The sequence below is a fragment of the Cervus elaphus genome, chromosome 12 (assembly GCF_910594005.1).
Source record: "Cervus elaphus chromosome 12, mCerEla1.1, whole genome shotgun sequence".
Lineage (NCBI taxonomy): Eukaryota > Metazoa > Chordata > Mammalia > Artiodactyla > Cervidae > Cervus > Cervus elaphus.
In genome coordinates this window covers 73,020,894-73,039,775 of record NC_057826.1, presented here as the reverse complement: position 1 = coordinate 73,039,775, position 18,882 = coordinate 73,020,894, and the positions used below count along the sequence as shown (strand labels likewise).

Here is an 18,882-nt window from a genome sequence, read left to right as displayed (position 1 = left end):
ATTCTGTTTTCATCATATCACTGTTTTCTAAAAAACTTATACATTTCTAACTATATGATGAATCCCCAAATGTACTTAGGTCTTCACAGTCAGCTCTTCACCAACCAACCCAATACTATTTTCTAGTATTGAAAAAATTCAACTTCTCTTTCAGCAAACACAACCTCATGGCTTTCTACATTCTTCATGCATTTTTTTTTCCCATCCTTGTTTGTTTTCTCCTTCTTAGCTACACAAATTTGTTTGTTGTATAACCAAATCCTTCAGAGCACATCAAGGCCTCTCTTGTACATAATAAAACCCTCCATAGATTTGAAACTTGTAATTTCCACTGCATTTATTGTCCATTTCATGCATCCTATAACTTAACTATTTCGCATATATATCAGATATATTACATGTTTTAATTCTCAGTCTTCTGAAGGAGCACTGGAATAAGAGTTGTTTAAGTTGATAGGTCATGTCTGACTCCTTTGTGACCCTATGGACTAGAGCCCACTAGTCTCCTCTGTCCGTGGGATTTCCCAGGCAAGAACACTGCAGTGGGCTGCCATTTACTTCTCCAGGGGATCTTGCAGACACAGGGGCTCAACCTGCATTTCCCACATTGGCAGGCAAATTCTTAACCACTGAGCCACCAGGGAAGCCCAGAATAAGAATTCAGTTCAGTTCAGTTCAGTCGTTCAGTTGTGTCCAACTCTTTGCGACCCCATGAACTGCAGCACACCAGGCCTCCCTGTCCATCACCAACTCCCAGAGTCCACCCAAACCCATGCCCACTGAGTTGGTGATACCATCCTACCATCTCATCCTCTGTCGTCTCCCTCTTCTCCTGCCCTCAATCTTTCCCAGCATCAGGGTCTTTTCAAATGTGTCAGTTCTTTGCATCAGGTGGCCGAAGTAGTGGAATTTCAAGTTTCAGCTTCAACATCAGTCCTTCCAATGAACATCCAGGACTGATCTCCTTTAGGATGGACTGATTGGATCTCCTTGCACTTCAAAGCACTCTCAAGAGTCTTCTCCAACACCGCAGTTCAAAAGCATCAATTCTTCAGCGCTCAGCTTGCCTTATAGTCCAACTGTCACATTCATACATGATTACTGGAAAAACCATAGCCTTGACTAGACGGAACTTGGTTGGCAAAGTAATGTCTCTTCTTTTTAATATGCTGTCTAGTTGGTCATAACTTTCTTTCCAAGGAGTAAGCATCTTTTAATTTCATGGCTGCAATCACCATCTGCAGTGATTTTGGAGCCCAAAAAAATAAAGTCAGCCACTGTTTCCATTGTATCCCCATCTATTTGCCATGAAGTGATGGGACCAGATGCCATGATCTTAGTTTTCCTAGTGTTGAGCTTTAAGCCAACTTTTTCACTCTCCTCTTTCACTTTCATCAGGAGGCTCTTTAGTTCTTTTTTAATTCTTCTAATAAGAATTAGGCACATTTATTCTAACACTAGGTATCTCTGACTCCTAGGGTTAAATTTCTAGTGTGGTTTCCTTCCCAAATAAGGAATTTTTAAGGTCCTTGAAAATATACAAATTATTTCTCATAATACTAATACAGTTTATGAAAGCCATCAATAAAGCTGTTCAGTGAGTGAAAGCATACAGATATTGAAAAAGAAAAAATTTCCAAAGATTTGTTAATATTTTTAGAGTAATATTTCTAAAAATATGTAGCTAATAATTTTTACATGCCAATGGATTTTTCTACTTTTATTCCTTTCTGTTTTTATAGTGTTGCACTAATCTATGATTTTCCTTTAAAAAACATTTTTGTATATAGATTTTTAATCCAAAACCTTACACATATACATACACAGAGCACACACACACACACACACACACACAATCACCCACACAGACTCCCTAAGGGTATGAAGAAGGAAGAAGACACAGAAAAGAATCTCTTTTGTTTTCAAAAGAATCATTTTGATTGTCTGCCTAGCATCTTCCCTTTCTGCAAAAGCAAAGTCCTTAACTTTCCTTTGTTCAATGAAAGACTTTCAGATTATTCTAAAATGGATGAGGATAAAGATGGATATATGAAACCCTGAAACTAACATTTTAATTCTAATGCTCAAACGGTAAAGAATATTCCTGTAATGTGAGAGAATTGGGTTCATTCCCTGGGTTGGGAAGATCCCCAGGAGGAGGGCATGGCAACCCACTCCAGTGTTCTTGCCTGGAGAATCCCTGTGGACAGAGGAGCCTGGTGGGCTACAGCTCATGGGGTCACAAAGAGTCAGACGTAAATGAGTGACTAAGTACAGCACATAGACTCATGTGCAGGAAGTATAACTGAACTAAGTTTTAGAATTTGAAATTTACTCACAGAAGATTATAGTCATCAAAATGTGATAAGAAAAGGAAAAATTGTGGTTGATTACCTAGTGCTTTAGGATCTCCCAGGTGGTGCTAGTGGTAACGAATACGCTTGCCAATGCAGAAAACATAAGGTCCCCGTTTCGATCCCTGAGTCAGGAAGATCCCCTAATGAAGGCAATGGCTACCCATTCCAGTACTCTTGCCTGGAGAATCCCAAGGACAGAGGAGCCTGGAGGGCTACAGTCCATGGAGTCACAAAGAGTTGGACATGACTGAAGCAACTTAGCATGCACCTAGTGCTTTACCTACAAAGAATAAAATGTTCAAATATTAGAGAACAGATAAAAGATTTATTCTATTTAAAGTTTATATTTTTAATATTTGTAATCTTAATACCTAAAAATGTTAAATAAAAGTGAATATTCTTAGGTCAGATTTGCCAAAAGTCATATTCTTATCCATATGATACTAGTCCATTTAGCTGACTTATTTTTCTTTAAAAACATAATAGGACAAATTGATGTGTTAGATGTGGTAGGTTTATAAGCACAAGACAATAACACATTTCTTGGAAAACAAGAGGGAAGTTTCCACTCACCCATTTACTATTTTAAATAAACACTGCTTGGCATAGTTCACCATAAAATTTTTGTTGGTAATAACATTGACATGATAAAGTTTGACATGGACACTGTTTAGCAGATTGAAAGTAAAATCACTTGAGTTGTATCAAAGTATACTCAATCATATAATTTTCATCATGTTGTCACACATATTATGGGACTATGCTATATTTGTATGACAACTAGAGTAATAATGCCTTCTAGAATTCTATAATTTTATCACATTGTTCAGCTTCTAAATGACTTTTCACATCTGTTTCTACCTATGGACAATGTGATTATAAGCCAGTATCCAGGAATGCTTCTGTATTGTTTTAATCTACATTAAAACTACCTCCATGACTTACCAACTCTACAGAGTGTTTCAGAACATCACTTGACTCTGGGCACACTGAAACCTGGAGAGTGTCTCACTCCAAAATAATCACATTATCCTTAAAATAATGACACATATGAATATTCATTTTCCTAGGGAAAAAGGGATCATAAATATTGAGAGGGTGGTAATAACAAAAGATATATTTTGAGACCTAACAATACCCAACTGATGATCAAATACCAATGGGAATTATTAAAGATGCTACATTGCTTTCCCTTAATTACAATAGAATTAAACATTCTTTTCTAATATCACATAATTATAGAAATTGATATGCTTTACTTATGGACAACAGATAAGAGGGCAATATAAAACCACTCTCAGGTCTGGGATATTCAAATTATGAAAATATACTTGAAGAGTATTAAAAAGCATCAAATGCAAAATATATCTAACATTTACTGTAAACTAACTTTAGTTTTCTTTAAATGTATTTAATGTATTTTAAATACAACTGGGCCTATTAAAATACAAGATATGAAAAGATAATGTTAGGTAATTATATTTCCCTCTATTTCCTCATTTCTACTTCCAGTTTTAATAAACTTTTCCTGTGGAATATTTCCTTTTACTCTCATATTCAATTGAAAAGTACATTTTCCCATTAATATTAGCAGACTTTTGTGTCTGTATTCACTCCTATTAAAAGTAACATATGCTTTGAATTGCGTGTTTCAGTTTTCAAGAAGACCAATGCTCTAAGAATAATGAGAAACGTGAATACCGCATAATTCAATGTTTCTTGGCTAATTTTTGTATATTAATAACAAAAAATGCCTTTCTTGACCAGAGGAATTGTATTCATATGAAATATACTGATAGACTCTGCAGTTATAAATCTTTACTTGTATTCATGGTGGTTGCTTCTATAAGAGGCTAATCATATTTAAGAGCTGAATAGGTGTCAATTCTGTTGAATATCTCTTTTTATACTACTGGGGCTTCAGGAATGAATCCAATACAATCCATTTTCTGATTTTGTGCAGGTTTGCCATCAGAGAAATTTGCCTAAACTCAACTTCAGATTATTTTTCCCCATGGGCACCAAGCTCAGTTCAGAGAAGTGGCTTCAGCAGCTGTGTATGAGAGATGTATGTACATCTATTCTTTGTTTGATGTTCCCATGTCAATTTATTTCATGACCCCAAGTAGCTGCTTCTAAGAATTCTAAGTCATCTGAAAGACCTTGCAGATGCATTCCAGTTTCCTGGCTCCAGGTTTGTTTTTTTCTTTTTCAAGAGGTTTCTACATGACCTTTTTTAATCTTCCTCAAAGTTCCCATGAAAGTTTCCATGACTGAGTTCTCAAGATGAGAGTGGTTTTATTTTTCAGTTATCTAGAGCCAATAGACTTGACCACATAGGAAGAACACTGGTTTAAGAGACTATCAATGTCTGAAGATATCACTGTGACCATGAACAGAATTCCTGTTGCAATACTAACATGGGATACTTGGTACATTTGTCATGCAGATTTCCCTTTTACCTTTTTCAACATTTTTATTGTTTATTGGGACTGATTGTGGCTGATTAATAATGCAAAGGGCAACATGGCCTTCATTCTGGAAAGCCCATCACTAATCCAAAAAGCTTGTTTGGTTTGACCAGAAAAGAATCAAATGGCTTAGACTGGGCTGTCCAAGTTAGTTACTACTAGACAAACATTGTTATTTTACATAACCTCTGTTTTTTTCTTTCTCTTCTTCTTCTTTCCTTTCTTCCTTCTTTCTTTACTTCCTCCTTCTGTCATTTTCTTTTTCTCTATTTCATTTTTGTGATTTCTTTAGAGTATATATATAATATGTATCTTTAAATTACATAATATAACTTTTCAAGTCCTGGCCACAGGACTAGAAAAGGTGTTTTCATTCTAACCCCAAAGAAAGGCAATGCCAAAGAATATTCAAACTACCACACAATTGCACTCATCTCACACGCTAGTGAAGTAATGTTCAAAATTCTCCAAGCCAGGCTTCAACAGTACATGAACCAAGAACTTCCAGATGTTCAAGTTGGATTTAGAAAAGGCAGAAGAACCACAGATCAAATTGCCAACATCTGTTGGATCATAGAAAATGCAAGAGAGTTCCAGAAAAATGTCTATTTCTGCTTTATTGAACCGTGTGGATCACAAGAAACTGGAAAATTCTTCAAGAGATGAAAATACTAGACCACCTCATCTGCCTCCTGGGAAATCTGCATGATGGTCAAGAAGCAACAGTTAGAACCAGACATGGAACAACAGACTGGTTCCAAATTGGAAAAAAAACCTTAGTCTTTCAGCTGTGTCCAACTCTTTGCGATCCCATGGACTGTAGCCTGCGAGGTTCCTCTGTCCATGGGGTTTTCCAGGCAAGTATATTGGAGTGAGTTGCCATTTCTTTTTCTAGGGAATCTTCCCAACCCAGAAAACGAACCTGGGTCTCCTGCATTGCAGGCAGAGTCTTTAATGTCTGAGCCACCAAGGAAGCCCTCCAAATTGGGAAAAGAGTACATCAAAACTGTATATTTAACTTATATGTAGAGTACATCACGCGAAATGCCAGGCTGGATGAAGCACAAGCTGGAATCAAGATTGCCAGGAGAAATTTCAATAACCTCAGATACACAGATGACACCACCCTTATGGCAGAAACTGAAAAGGAACTAAAGAGCCTCTTTATGAGGGTGAAAGAAGAGAGTGGAAAAGCTGGTTTAAAACTCAACATTCAAAAAACTAAGATCATGGCATCTGGTCCCATCACTTCATGACATAGATAGGGAAACAATGGAAACAGTGAGAGATTTTATTTTCTTGGGCTCCAAAATCAATGCAGATGGTGACTGCAGCCATGAAATTAAAAGATGCTTGCTCCTTGGAAGAAAAGCTATGTCCTACCTAGACCACATATTAAAAAGCAGAGACATTACTTGGCTGACCAAAGTCTGTCTAGTCAGAGCTGTGGTTTTTCCAGTAGTTATGTATGGATGTGATAGTTGACCACAAAGAAGGCTGAGTGCTGAAAAATTGATGCTTTGAACTGTGGTGTTGGAGAAGACTCTTGAGAGTCCTTGGACTGCCAGGAGATAAAGTCAGTGAATCCTAAAGGAAATCAGTCCTGAATACTCATTGTAAGGACTGATGCTGAAGCTGTAACTCCAATACTTTGGCCACTGGATGTGAAGAACTGACTCATTGGAAAAGACCTTGATGCTGGGAAACACTAAATGCAGGAGGAGAAGGGGACAACAGAGGATGAGAGGATGACAGAGGATGAAATTGTTGGATGTCATCACCAACTCAACAGACATGAGTTTGAGCAAGCTCTGGGAGTTGGTGATGAACAGGGAAGCTGGGTGTGCTTCAGTCCATGGGATTGTAAAGAGTCAGACACAACTGAGTGACTGAACTGAACTGAACTTTAAATTATCACTTTCTGGTTCCTGTCAACTTAAACACTCACAACCTAAAAATTGAGAGCTATTTTTTTTTCCAGTGGGGATTTTTAGAACTTCAAACTTAGAAGACAACATCTCAAGTGACCCTGAGAGAACTGCTCCAAAGTGAAGGAAAGAACCAGGTTATATAGAAGTTTTGCAACAAAAGGCAGATAGTCTGAACAAGAAAATATTGTTGTTACTTAAAGAAAATCAGATAAGTTAAGGAATTTAGTTCTTTTCCATGTATGGGAAGATGCAAGAGTTTGGGCTCACTGAAATCATCCCATTTATTTGCACCTGAGCTATGTAGGACCAGTATCCTGTTGTTGTTTGCATCCTGAGTTTCCTTGTGGCTCACTGTAAGGAGTGGCTATAATCTGATGGCTGCAACATGGTAGATATTCTTCTACTTCCAAGTTCCCTCAGAGCTTACCAGCTCACCATTGTGGGGGCTGCAATTGCTAATGACTGCAACATCTTTGTTTACTGATATGGCAGGAAACATTTTATTTCTCATACTTCCAAATAATTATACCATTTCATTAAAAAAAATGTAAGAAACTTCTTTATGCATCTTCTCTTCTATGGACTATTGTCATATTCAAATTTTATTTGTACATAAATAAATGTAAAAATTTTCATTACAACTTCATTTAACATATTTATTTATAAGCACCAGGTTGCTAAGAATTCTTTAATCATTTGTATGCTTTAAAATGTCTTGATTTCAACTTTAAGTTTTAAAGATAGTTTTATTGTAGGTTGAAAAGTCTTCTTGATCATTATAAGATGTTTAGCAGCATTCCTTCCTCTATCCATTAAATTCCAGTAGCAGCCCCCACATGTGACATCCGATCATGTCCCCAGATAATGCCAAATGTCCGTTCATGGAGAATCACTGATATATGACATCCAATCATTAGCTAATAAAAATTCAAAGAAGTAAGATATGATCTATATAACCAAGAGATACATATTCAGAAATGATTTAGATGAATAAGTTCTTAAAATTAAAAATTTTGAAATAGACATTATACAAATGATCAAGAATTTAAAGGAAAATATGAACATGAGAGAAAAAAATGAAGATATGAAATAAACAACCAAATGGAATTGGAGGTGGTAAAATATAATACAGAATCTGAAAAATTCCATTTGGGAAACAAAGGAAAAATAAAACACCTGGAGGGAAAATAGAAATCATCTAAGCTAAATCAGAAACAGAACAAAATTGGAGAAAAACTTAAAAGAGCCTCTATAACCTATGAAAAATATCACATGATATACCACATGTGGTACTGGAGTCAGGGATGGCAGAAAAGAAATATCTAAAGAAATAATGTTTAAAAAATTATAAATTTAATGAAAAGTATGCTGGGCTGGATGTGTTATAAGATGGAATCAAGGTTGCCAGGAGAAATATCAACAACATCAGATATGTGGATGATACCACTCTAATGGCAGAAAGTGAAGAGGAACTAAAGAGATTCTTGATGAGGGTGTAGGAGGAGTGTAAAAAATCCAGCTTAAAACTCAGTATTAAAAATCTAAGATCATGGTATCTAGTCCCATCACTTCATGGCAAATAGAAGGGGAAAAAGTGGAAGCAGTGACAGATTTCCTCTTTTGGGGCTCTGAGATCACTGTGGATGGTGACCACAGCCATGAAATTAGAAGACGATTGCTTCTTGGCATGAAAGCTATGACAAACCTAGACAGTGTGTTACAAAGCAAAGACATCACTTTGCTGACAAAGGTCCATATAGTTAGGGCTATGGTCTTTCCAGTAGTCATGTCCAGATGTGAGAGTTGGACAATAAAGAAGGCAGAGCACCAAAGAATTGATGCTTTCAAACTGTGGTGCTGGAGAAGACTCTTGAGAGTCCCTTGGAAAGCAAGGAAATCAAACCAGTTAATCTTTAAGGAAATCAACACTGAATACTCTTTGGAAGTTTTGATGCTGGAGAAGAAGAAACTTTGGCCACCTGATGTGAACAGTTGACTCATTGGAAAAGACCCTTATGCTGGGAAAGATTGAAGGCAGGAGAATAATGTGACAGAGGATGAGACGGTTGGATGGCATCACTGATTCAGTGGACATAGTGAGGGATAGGGAAGTCTGGTGTGCTGCAGTCCATGGGGTTGTGAAGAATCAGACATGACTTGATGACTGAACAACAACAATGAACCCACAGATCAAAGAACAAAATGAGGTTGATGAACTCTTTTAGCTTTTGTCTGTCTCTCCTTCAGTTCTTGATGATAATCTTGCTGGGTAGACTATTCTAGGTTTATTTTTTTCTTTTTCAGTAATTTCTATCATATCATTCCCTTCCAGCCTGCAAAGTTTCTGCAGAAAATTCAGCTGATAATCTGATAGGGGTTCTTTTGTATATGACTCTTTGGTTTTTCTCTTGCTGCTTAGAAACTCTATTCTAAAGATAGAATTCTCTATCTTTAATTTTTGTCATTTTAGTTATGATATGACTTGGTGTGGGTCTCTTTGAGTTCATCTTGATTAGGGTTCTCTGTGATGAATATCTGACTATTTGTCTTCTACCTGAATATCTGTCTCCTTTTTTAGTCTCAGGAATTTTTTAGGCATAAATTCATCAACACTGAACACTCTCCTTGACATAGGCAGTGTTCACTCTAGTAGGGAGTTGTGCCGGAGGTAGAGGGGCCAGAGTAGGTGACTGGCATGGGCAAAGGTACATGCTGGAGTATTTTCTGGGAACCAGCCAGAGCCTGACACAGTTTCAATCTGCTTCCTCTTCCTGGTTCCTGGGAGTAAGAAAGATGTACGTGCACTTCACCAGTGGGTCTGGGTTTCTCACAGCCCTTTGTAAGTTCCACTGGTTTTCAAATCAGCTAATGGGACTCATCTTCTCAGGGTCAGACTCCAGGGCTGGGGTGTCAAATATGTGATTTGAACTGCTCACTCCCCAGGGAGGATCTCCAAACCCTGATTCTTCTGTGTCCCCTCTGATGGGTTGTGAGTCCTGAACTGATCTCTTCTCTTCCCTTCCTACCCAATTCTGTGTGTATCTTTCTTACAATCTTGGTTGTACAAGAGGCTTTCTGCCAGTCTCAAAGTTGTTTTCAGTGAGAATTGTTCCACGTGTAGATATGTTTTTGATGTGTTTCTGGGGGGGAGGTGTGATCAGCATCCTCCTATTCCACCATCATCTCTGTCTACTCCTTCTATATTATTTCACTTAAAACATTGGGAAAATTTTTCATTAGTGAAACAAATGTTCCTTTGTGTCTTTTTTAAAGGGAATATTTTAAATTATAGTTTTAATCTCCTTGATACACAATATGTACATTTTCTTTCTTCTCTTGCCAGTAGTATAATTTGTGGTTTCAAGATTTGCTTGTTTCACTTAAGTTGTCCATTAACAAGATTTGGGCAAAAAGAGTTAAATAGGTACTTCACAAAAGGGAATATTCAAATGGATAATAATCATATGAAAAGGTATTCCCTATTACTAGTAATCAGGGAAATGTATTAGTTAATATTATAACAATTAGTATTGCTATGTACATAAGAACATAGCTTTAAATTTAAAAAGGTTGAGAATATCAAAGTCTGTGAAGGATATGGAACATCTAGAATTCTTGTACACTGCTGGTGGGAGGATAAAGTGGTGAAACAGCATTGGAAACTGGCAGACTGTCTTTCTAAAAGACATGTCTACCAAAGAGCCAGTAATTTCACTGCAAGGTATACACCTAAAGAGAAAGAAATGATCATGTCCAAAAGAAATGTACAAGAATGCTTATAGCAGATTTGGGAATAACACATTAACCTTTTAACAGGTATGCTATTTTCTTAAGAGTATCTAAACTATGAATACATGAAGTAATGAATATGTGAAGCTGTCAATATAGAAGCAGAAAAAAAGTACTTTTGGATACTATTGACCAGGCTTTTCACTGAAATCCCAATACAATTCAACAAAATAATTGGTTGCATAGGCCATTTGTTGACATAATAAACACTGGCAGTCAAATGTGAGAAATAAATTAGCTGCTGTTTGACATGGAAGAAATAAAAAAATAGCAAATCTCTTTAATTTTAACCAAATTTTAACCAGTTTGAACTCTTCTGGAACAATGCAGTTATGGGGGAGCTTGCAAATCCAAGAGGAACTAATTACAGAGGAAAATAGAAAGGTATCAGAGGAATGTGACTCTTAGGAATAAGTTATTTCCAATATTTCCAATTAAATTTGTTATCTTGACTTTTATTCAGATAATAGGATTAAAAAAAGAGATGTTTATGGCTAGGAAAGTTTTTTTTAAAGAAATTTTCTATAATAAAGTGAATTATAATATAATTAATCTTGTCTCATATTTATAAGTCCTTCTTACTTCAATTTTTGAAAATTCAATTTTATCTACATTTTAAATAGACACTCAGTTTTTATATCCATGTCTGCTTTTTGAAATGTGGATGTATTGTTTGGTTGGTAAAGCCTTATTTTTGTCCCTTGTTATTGGGAAAAACTACACACTAATGAGAGAATTTGAATACTCTAGCTTGCCAAATACATGTCCTTTTAATTGCTGAGGGAATTCAGTTATAAGATGCCAGACTTTCCCAAGGTCATTAATTGACACATTTTTTCATGTTGTCTTGTACATTTTCAAGTAAAATTCTCCTTTATTAGAATTTGCACATACAAAAAGAAGATTAAAGAAAGTGGGAGCAAGTGAAAAAAAAATTCTAGAAGAATCTCAGTGATTTTCAGTCACAACTCTCAAAGCAGGTACAAGGTATGGAGAAAAAATTAGATATTTTTATGTTTGAATATATTACATAAAATATTTATTCAAACATCTTTAATTTTAAAAATAAATATCTTTATTACAAAATATTCATGATATATCAAGACATATAGGAAATCTAATTCTACTGTCCAACTAAATCACCAAAACTTTGCTGTGTATGATCTCAAGCTATATTTTTATGGAAATTAATTTCTTTTTTCCACAGGTTCAAACATCACATATATTTTCTTAAACATTTATACTTCACTTTGTCTTATTTTTTTTTACATGGCTCTTGATATTGTCCTGTTGACTTGTAAAAAATTGATATTAAGGGCATATATATTGACTGTTTTTCTCCAGTTCAGCTCTTGCCTCTTACAAATTTTTTTATGTTTTTGAGATAATAGTTTACTCATCCTCACTGAATAAAATCTATTGACTTTTATTTTTGCCTTTTACATGATCCTAACTCAGTACTATAACATAACAAAATGAATATATTTACTTATAGGTTTATCTTGATGGTACCCAATACTAATACAAAAGAGTATATATATTCACTTATATATTTGTGTCAGTATTTTATCATTGAAATTATTGTTGAAATATTTAAAATATTTGAATTTATTTTTCTTTAAGATATGTAGCTAACCAGCCATATTTATTCTCAAATAACTGTAAATTTATCCTTAAGAACATATTTTTAATCTATGACTATTTTTTAAATTCTCAGGTTTCTTACAATCACTTCATTACTCTATCTAATGTTATGAAACTAAAATATCATTTTATTACTCTGCTTTGTAATACATTTTAATATCAGACTTCATTGTCCTTCACTTCAAGAATTTTTCTCATTATTCACAGAGGACACTTTGGAACGGCTGAAGGGTAAGGGGACAGAGATAGCATCCCGACTTTCTTGAAGTTTCTTTGTCAAAGTTGATATACAACTTAGAATATGTTTCCAATTCTGGCTATGTATGATTGATTGCCAAATCCATAATCACCAACTTAGAGTTTGCTTTCGGCAGTAGATGATAAACTGGCACAGCAAGTTAATGTCACAAGTTTCAGGTTACTTATGGATATTTTTAAATATTCCGTTATAGCTGTGTGTAAAATAAATGACTCTCTGATTCAAAGCTTTTGGTAGCTAAATGCCAACTACATTTTTGAGAGCATTTATCCAGAACTAGACTCTAATTCAATTTTATTAAATTTTACAGAATTTGAACTTATAAAATTTAGAATCTTTATTAAAGTTTATATGTTAATATGCCAGAGGTAAGCAGTCTTGGTAGTTTAGTGAATTGATAGTTCTCTGAAATTTGTATGAACTATTTCATTAAAATATTGCAACAATTTAAAATATAACATTTACACATTTATTGGTTTTTTTCCATTTATTTTTATTAGTTGGAGGCTAATTACTTTACAATATTGTAGTGGTTTTTGCCATACATTGACAAAAATATAACATTTACAAATTTAATATGTCATATATTTTCTCCAGATCAGCACATATATATTTCTATTTTAAAATAACCCCCCCAAAATAAATAAATAAATAAAATAATCCCACTAATAGTGGGATTTTGAGGAGCTTCTTGATTTTTGGTTATTAAAGACAATGATACAGCATATGATTATGTTTCTTTGAACACTTAGCATACAAATCCCATAAGAGGAGGTTCTCCATTAAACTATAGCAAAATTTTTAAATCTAAGACATAGTGCCAAAACCCCTCCCAAAATATATATAGGGCCAATATCAAAAAGAGAATAATTAAACTCTATCACATTCTGTCAAAATTAAATTTATTTTTAAATGTGATAACTAAAATTACATATTTTACTATAACTTGCATTTCCTTAATTATCGGTAAAGTTGAGCAGGCTTATGTTTAAAGATATTTGAAGTTCTTCTGTGAATTGCTAATCCATATGTTTCTTCCACTTTTTCCACTGTTTCTTTAACCTTTTTTTACTGATCAAAGGTAACAGTTCTTAGTTTCATTTGTTGAAAGTATATTCTCATTTCTTTTTTATGATCACTTTTTTATTTTTTACATTTAGTAAAGTTAATCTACTAGTCTATATCTTCCTAGAGTTTAGTTTGTGCATCATATCTAAAACATTTTTAATGAGCTATTTTTAATGGGCTAAAATATGTACCTATGTTTGCCCTTACTGTTTTCATAGCTGTATTTTTATAAGTCTAAATCTTTTACACTTCTGAGATTAATTTTCAAAAGAGAAGTGAAATTAGAGGTTTGATCTTGCCATTCCTGATTGCTAAGTAGCTGCCCCATTGTCATTTACTATTTCCCTTACTGATCCCCAAATCTGTCTCTATTATATATCTCATTTACCTATGTGTTTGTGTCTAGGTGTGGACAATACAATTGACTCAACACATCCTGGAGAAGGAAATGGCAACCCACTCCAGTACTCTTGCCTGGAGAATTCTGTGGACAGAGGAGCTTGGTGAGCTATATATATAGTCCATAGGATCACAGTTGGACATGACTGAGCTACTAACTTGAACACATGGGGAGATTAGGGGCACCAACCCTCCAACACAGTGGAACTAACCAAGTATATAAAACTGTAGTATTTATTATTGGAAAAAAAATCTGCATAAGCACAGTTCAAACCCTTGTTATTCAAGGTCAACTGTAGTTTTGTTTCATTTTGCTGTCTCATTCTTCCCGCTCTGAGTCCTTACTCTCTGAAATCTGTAGTTTGTGGAATAAGTAGTGCATGAAGACAAGCACCATTATGTCACATGGCAGAGTCACATGTGAAAAGTATGATTTAGTGGGAAACTTACAAGTAAAAATTTAGCAAAGTTCCTTCTTTTCTCATCATCTCATGGGGAAGCTGGGTTATTGCTGCATGTAGACTTATAATGTGTCCCAGGAAAGTTATCTCACCCACTGCTTGGTCTACTTTATAATCAGGCAAACCTGAGAACAAACTGGAAGAAAAGATTAAAATATCAAATCTTTAAGGTTAAGCAATATTAATTTTGAAGCCAAATTTTCAGGTGAATATGATTAAGCCAACTACTGGCATTTATTGATATTGTGGAATTCTGACATTAGAAAGGTCCTCTTTCCCAAAACAGAGCCACCAGCACCAGCTACTTATTACATACTGGCTCATCAGTAAACAGTTATATTTGTTTCTCCACAAATGTGCTTTACTATGTTATCTGTTGCTGTCATTTGTGATATTTCATTGTTTTCTTTGGTTTATTTTTATATACTTGAACCAAAATCAAACTGTCTTATATGGCTTTATAAGTAGGTCTTGGCAGTATAAATCTTCTAGCTTTGCTCTCCAAAACTGCCTTGGCTCATCTTGATCTTTTGCAATTCAATATACATTTTAGAATTAACATGTCAATTTTCTAAAAACTCCTACTTGAATTCAGATTGGGAGTACATGAATATATATATGGACTTAAAGATAATTGGCATATTTTATAATTCATGAATCTAATATTTATTATATGCTTATTTTGTTGTTACTTGTAAATTATGTTACTTGCCTGACTTTTTAATTTTGATAATTATATAAAGTGATTTTCTAGTATTGAACCATTTTTGCATTCCTACAATAAAATCAGGTGGTCAGAATGAGAGCTAAAAAAATAACAATATTTGTGCAAAGTAGTATTTATATAAATCTTTATTGAGAATTTTGCATTATTCGATTAGTTGAAGATGACTAGTAATTGTACTTCTGGTAATGTAATCTTGAAAAAGTTTTTCACATGTAAATAGATATGTACCAGTATGTTGTACAATTTTAGAATATTAGTTTGTCAGTAAAAATAAAATCATTTGCAGAATGTTGTTATGACAGGATATCACTTATTCATTTTCATATCATACACAAACTAGTAAGATGATAAGTGAACTTTACCTCTGCCAGTATTTTTTAATTTTATTTAAAAAGTTTGAAGCAAAATGATAAAAATGCACATACTTGTTAATTCTGACAACAGGATGAAGATCTTTATTATAGCATTTTTTACTTTTCTGGATTCTTAAAATATTTAAAAATATTTCTCTTTGTTCAGCTAGAAACTCTTCTGCATTTTTTTTTTTCAGATCTCTTAAAAAACAATGTGTTGTGTTACTATCTCTTCTTAGATACCTGGTGTATCTTCCTTGTTATTTTGTTTCAAAAATTCTGGCTAGCATTATTCATGTGTAAATGGATGTCATTCCACAAAGATCTGCTTTACACATCTGGAGCAACATGGATGTGTTCCCTGATAAACAGATTTCCTTTTGTTTATCAGGGATCCATAAGCCAGCGGCAAGCATCCATTTAGGCTGTCTCTGCACTGTACTTCCCAATCTACTAAATTCATAGGCCCAAAGGAAATCAGGGCCTGTGGGAGAAGACTCAAATATTTGGACACTTCTTCCATCTCAGAAAAAAATAAGATGAGAAGCTATCTCAATTTGCCAACCATAGATTCATTTGTCTCAGAGACTCATAATGTTTATTATCTCTGTTCATCTGACTTTCAGCAGCAAATACAGAATGACTCCTAGATTGTTAATGCTCTATATTCTAGTTACCCAGTTTCATTTCTCTTAGTCCTGCTTATAATTAGAAAACTGTTTGGCCTTTTTTTCACTTACATGATCCTTACTATTATTAGAGTTCAAGATGGTAGACCTTATTTTTTTGTCTATGGAGGATGAATAAATCTATTTCTCAAAATCTAAAAAAGGTGTCAAGGAGCTTGCATATTCTCTCACCAGCTGAGATAATCACTTTTCTTAAGATTAGCCCAAATATGAGTTACATATTGATAGTTTCAATTTTTTTCAAACATCTTGGTTTATGGCAGATATTCCTCATAATTTTTGTTAAGAAATTGTGTCTATCTCTTTAAAAAAAATGGATTTATTGTTGATTATTTTTTTATCCTTTTTAAGCATTTCAGTGAATTCTAGGAAAAAAAGTTAAGTGACTATGCACTTATCTTTCAAATTTAACTAACAGACTTTTAATTTTGATTTTGTTTTAGGCAATATATGCCAACAGCCAAACAAATGGAAAAACAAAATCACTCTGTAGTGACTGAATTTATTTTGCTGGGACTCACAGAGTTTCATGAGTTACAGATTTTATTTTTTTTATTTTTTTCTATTATTTACATAGCCATTTTATTAAGTAACCTCATTATTATCTTGGTAGTGAAATTGGACCCTCAATTACAGTCTCCAATGTACTTCCTACTGGTCAACCTGTCCTTTATTGATATGTCTCTGGCTTCCTTTGCTACTCCTAAAATGATTGGTGACTTAATTAGTGAAAATAAGGCCATTTCTTACGAAGAATGCATGGCCCAGATTTTTTTCCTTCACCTTTTAGGTGGAAGTGAGATGATGTTGCTTGTAGCCATGGCAATTGATAGATTAATTGCCATTTGCAAACCCCTTCATTACAAAAATATTATGAGCCACCGTATTTGCATCAGACTTGCACTTTTCTCCTGGACTACTGGGTTTGTGCACTCTGTTAGCCAAATGGTTTTTATAGTGACTTTACCATTCTGTGGCCCCAATGTTGTGGATAATTTTTTTTGTGACCTGCCTCAGGTGATCAAACTTGCCTGCACTGACACCTATATCTTAGACCTATTAGTCATTGCATTTAGTGGACTACTTTCTTTGTTCTGTTTCATATTTCTGTTCATTTCCTATAGCATCATCCTGATAACTGTCCATCATCACTCCTCCAGTGGATATTCCAAGGCCATGTCCACTCTTGCAGCCCACATCACAGTGGTGGTACTATTCTTTGGACCTTGCCTCTTTATCTATATATGGCCATTCAGCCATGTTTTCATAGATAAGATCGTCTCTGTGTTTTATACAATTTTTACTCCCCTTTTAAATCCATTCATTTACTCATTTAGGAATAAAGACATTAAGAAAGCAATGATAAAAATAAAGACCAAGAATGTGAGTTCCAGATCAGCCTTTTAACTTAAATATTACACTCATCAAAGGCATCATAATTGTTGTCATCATCCAGAGACACAGGTATAAGATTTTACATCAAACATAAGTAATATTTGGGGAAATTATTACTTTTCCCTACACAAGCATATATGCAATAAAGCATTCAGAATTGTACATCCAAGTGCAAATAATTCCAATATATTATCATTCATTTATGTTGTAATTTTAAATTTTTCTATAAATTCTTAGATTTTAAAATACTGTTTGTTGAGTTCTAACCATGTCTGAGGCACTTCGCATGCATTTTCTTTTAACTTCACACAATCAAAATAGAGAATATTATTTATATTCATCACCAGAAAACTGCACATTATAAAATTTAACAAACTTGTCACAGAAATTGTAAGTACTAGACCTAGAATTAGATCCTACATGTAACTACAAAATCTATGCCTTTATAACTAAAAATATTTTTATATAAATTTTAATTAGCATTCATACATTTTTGTTTCCTGTCCTCTCCTTTACATGTCATAGTTCCCAATAATTAAATCTGGGCTGGTGCACTGGAATGACCCAGAGGGGTGGGATGGGGAGGTAGGTAGGGGGGTTCAGGATGTGGAATACATGTACACTCATGGCAAATTCAAGTCAATGTATGGCAAAACCAATACAATGTTATAAACTAAAATTAATTAATTAATTAATTAAAAAAAATAAAGAGTTTGGTGAACCACAAAATGATAATAATAATAATATAATAATAATGATGTTTGTGACATGCCTGGCAGAATCTTGGTATAGGAAAGATAGAAAAGACTTGTAAAACTGAAGCTGAGCCTGGAGATGGTAAGTGAAGGGAAGAAAAATTGGCATATTGGAAACAAGTGCAGGAAATTAATAATTTGCATTTAAAAAAAATGAATAAGTAAATCTTCCCAACAAAGGTTAAAATGACTTTTTATTGATCTGAAAGTAAAAAGAAACCAACAATTTCTGTTTCCTTATGCTTATGATTCAATAAAAAGAGCTAATTAAAACAGCTAAGAGCAACACGCTGCTGAATAACCAACAAATCACAGAAGAAATCAAAAATGAAATCAAAATATGCATAGAAATGAATGAAAATGAAAACACAACAACCCAAAATCTATAGGACACTGTAAAAGCAGTGCTAAGGGGAAAGTTCATAGCAATACAGTATTACCTCAAGAAATAAGAAAAAAGTCAAATAAATAACCTAACTATACACCTAAAGCAACTAGAAAAGGAAGAAATGAAGAACCTCAGGGTTAGTAGCTGGAAAGAAATCTTAAAAATTAGGGCAGAAAAATGCAAAAGAAACAAAAGA

The 18,882-nt window shown here is 34.1% G+C and overlaps 1 protein-coding gene across 1 annotated transcript; it reads left to right on the top strand.

Annotated features, from left to right (window-relative positions):
* The first annotated feature begins 16,616 nt into the window (after nucleotides 1-16,616).
* LOC122705311 (olfactory receptor 4K13-like) lies at nucleotides 16,617-17,555 on the top strand. The gene has a single exon (XM_043920595.1). It carries the CDS (start codon nucleotides 16,617-16,619, stop codon nucleotides 17,553-17,555), a length of 939 nt encoding a protein of 312 aa, XP_043776530.1.
* Nucleotides 17,556-18,882: the final 1,327 nt, after the last annotated feature.

Excerpts from the sequence above, each read along its gene's own strand:
- LOC122705311 (XM_043920595.1), top strand. The coding sequence starts at position 16,617 with ATGGAAAAACAAAATCACTCTGTAGTGACTGAATTTATTTTGCTGGGA.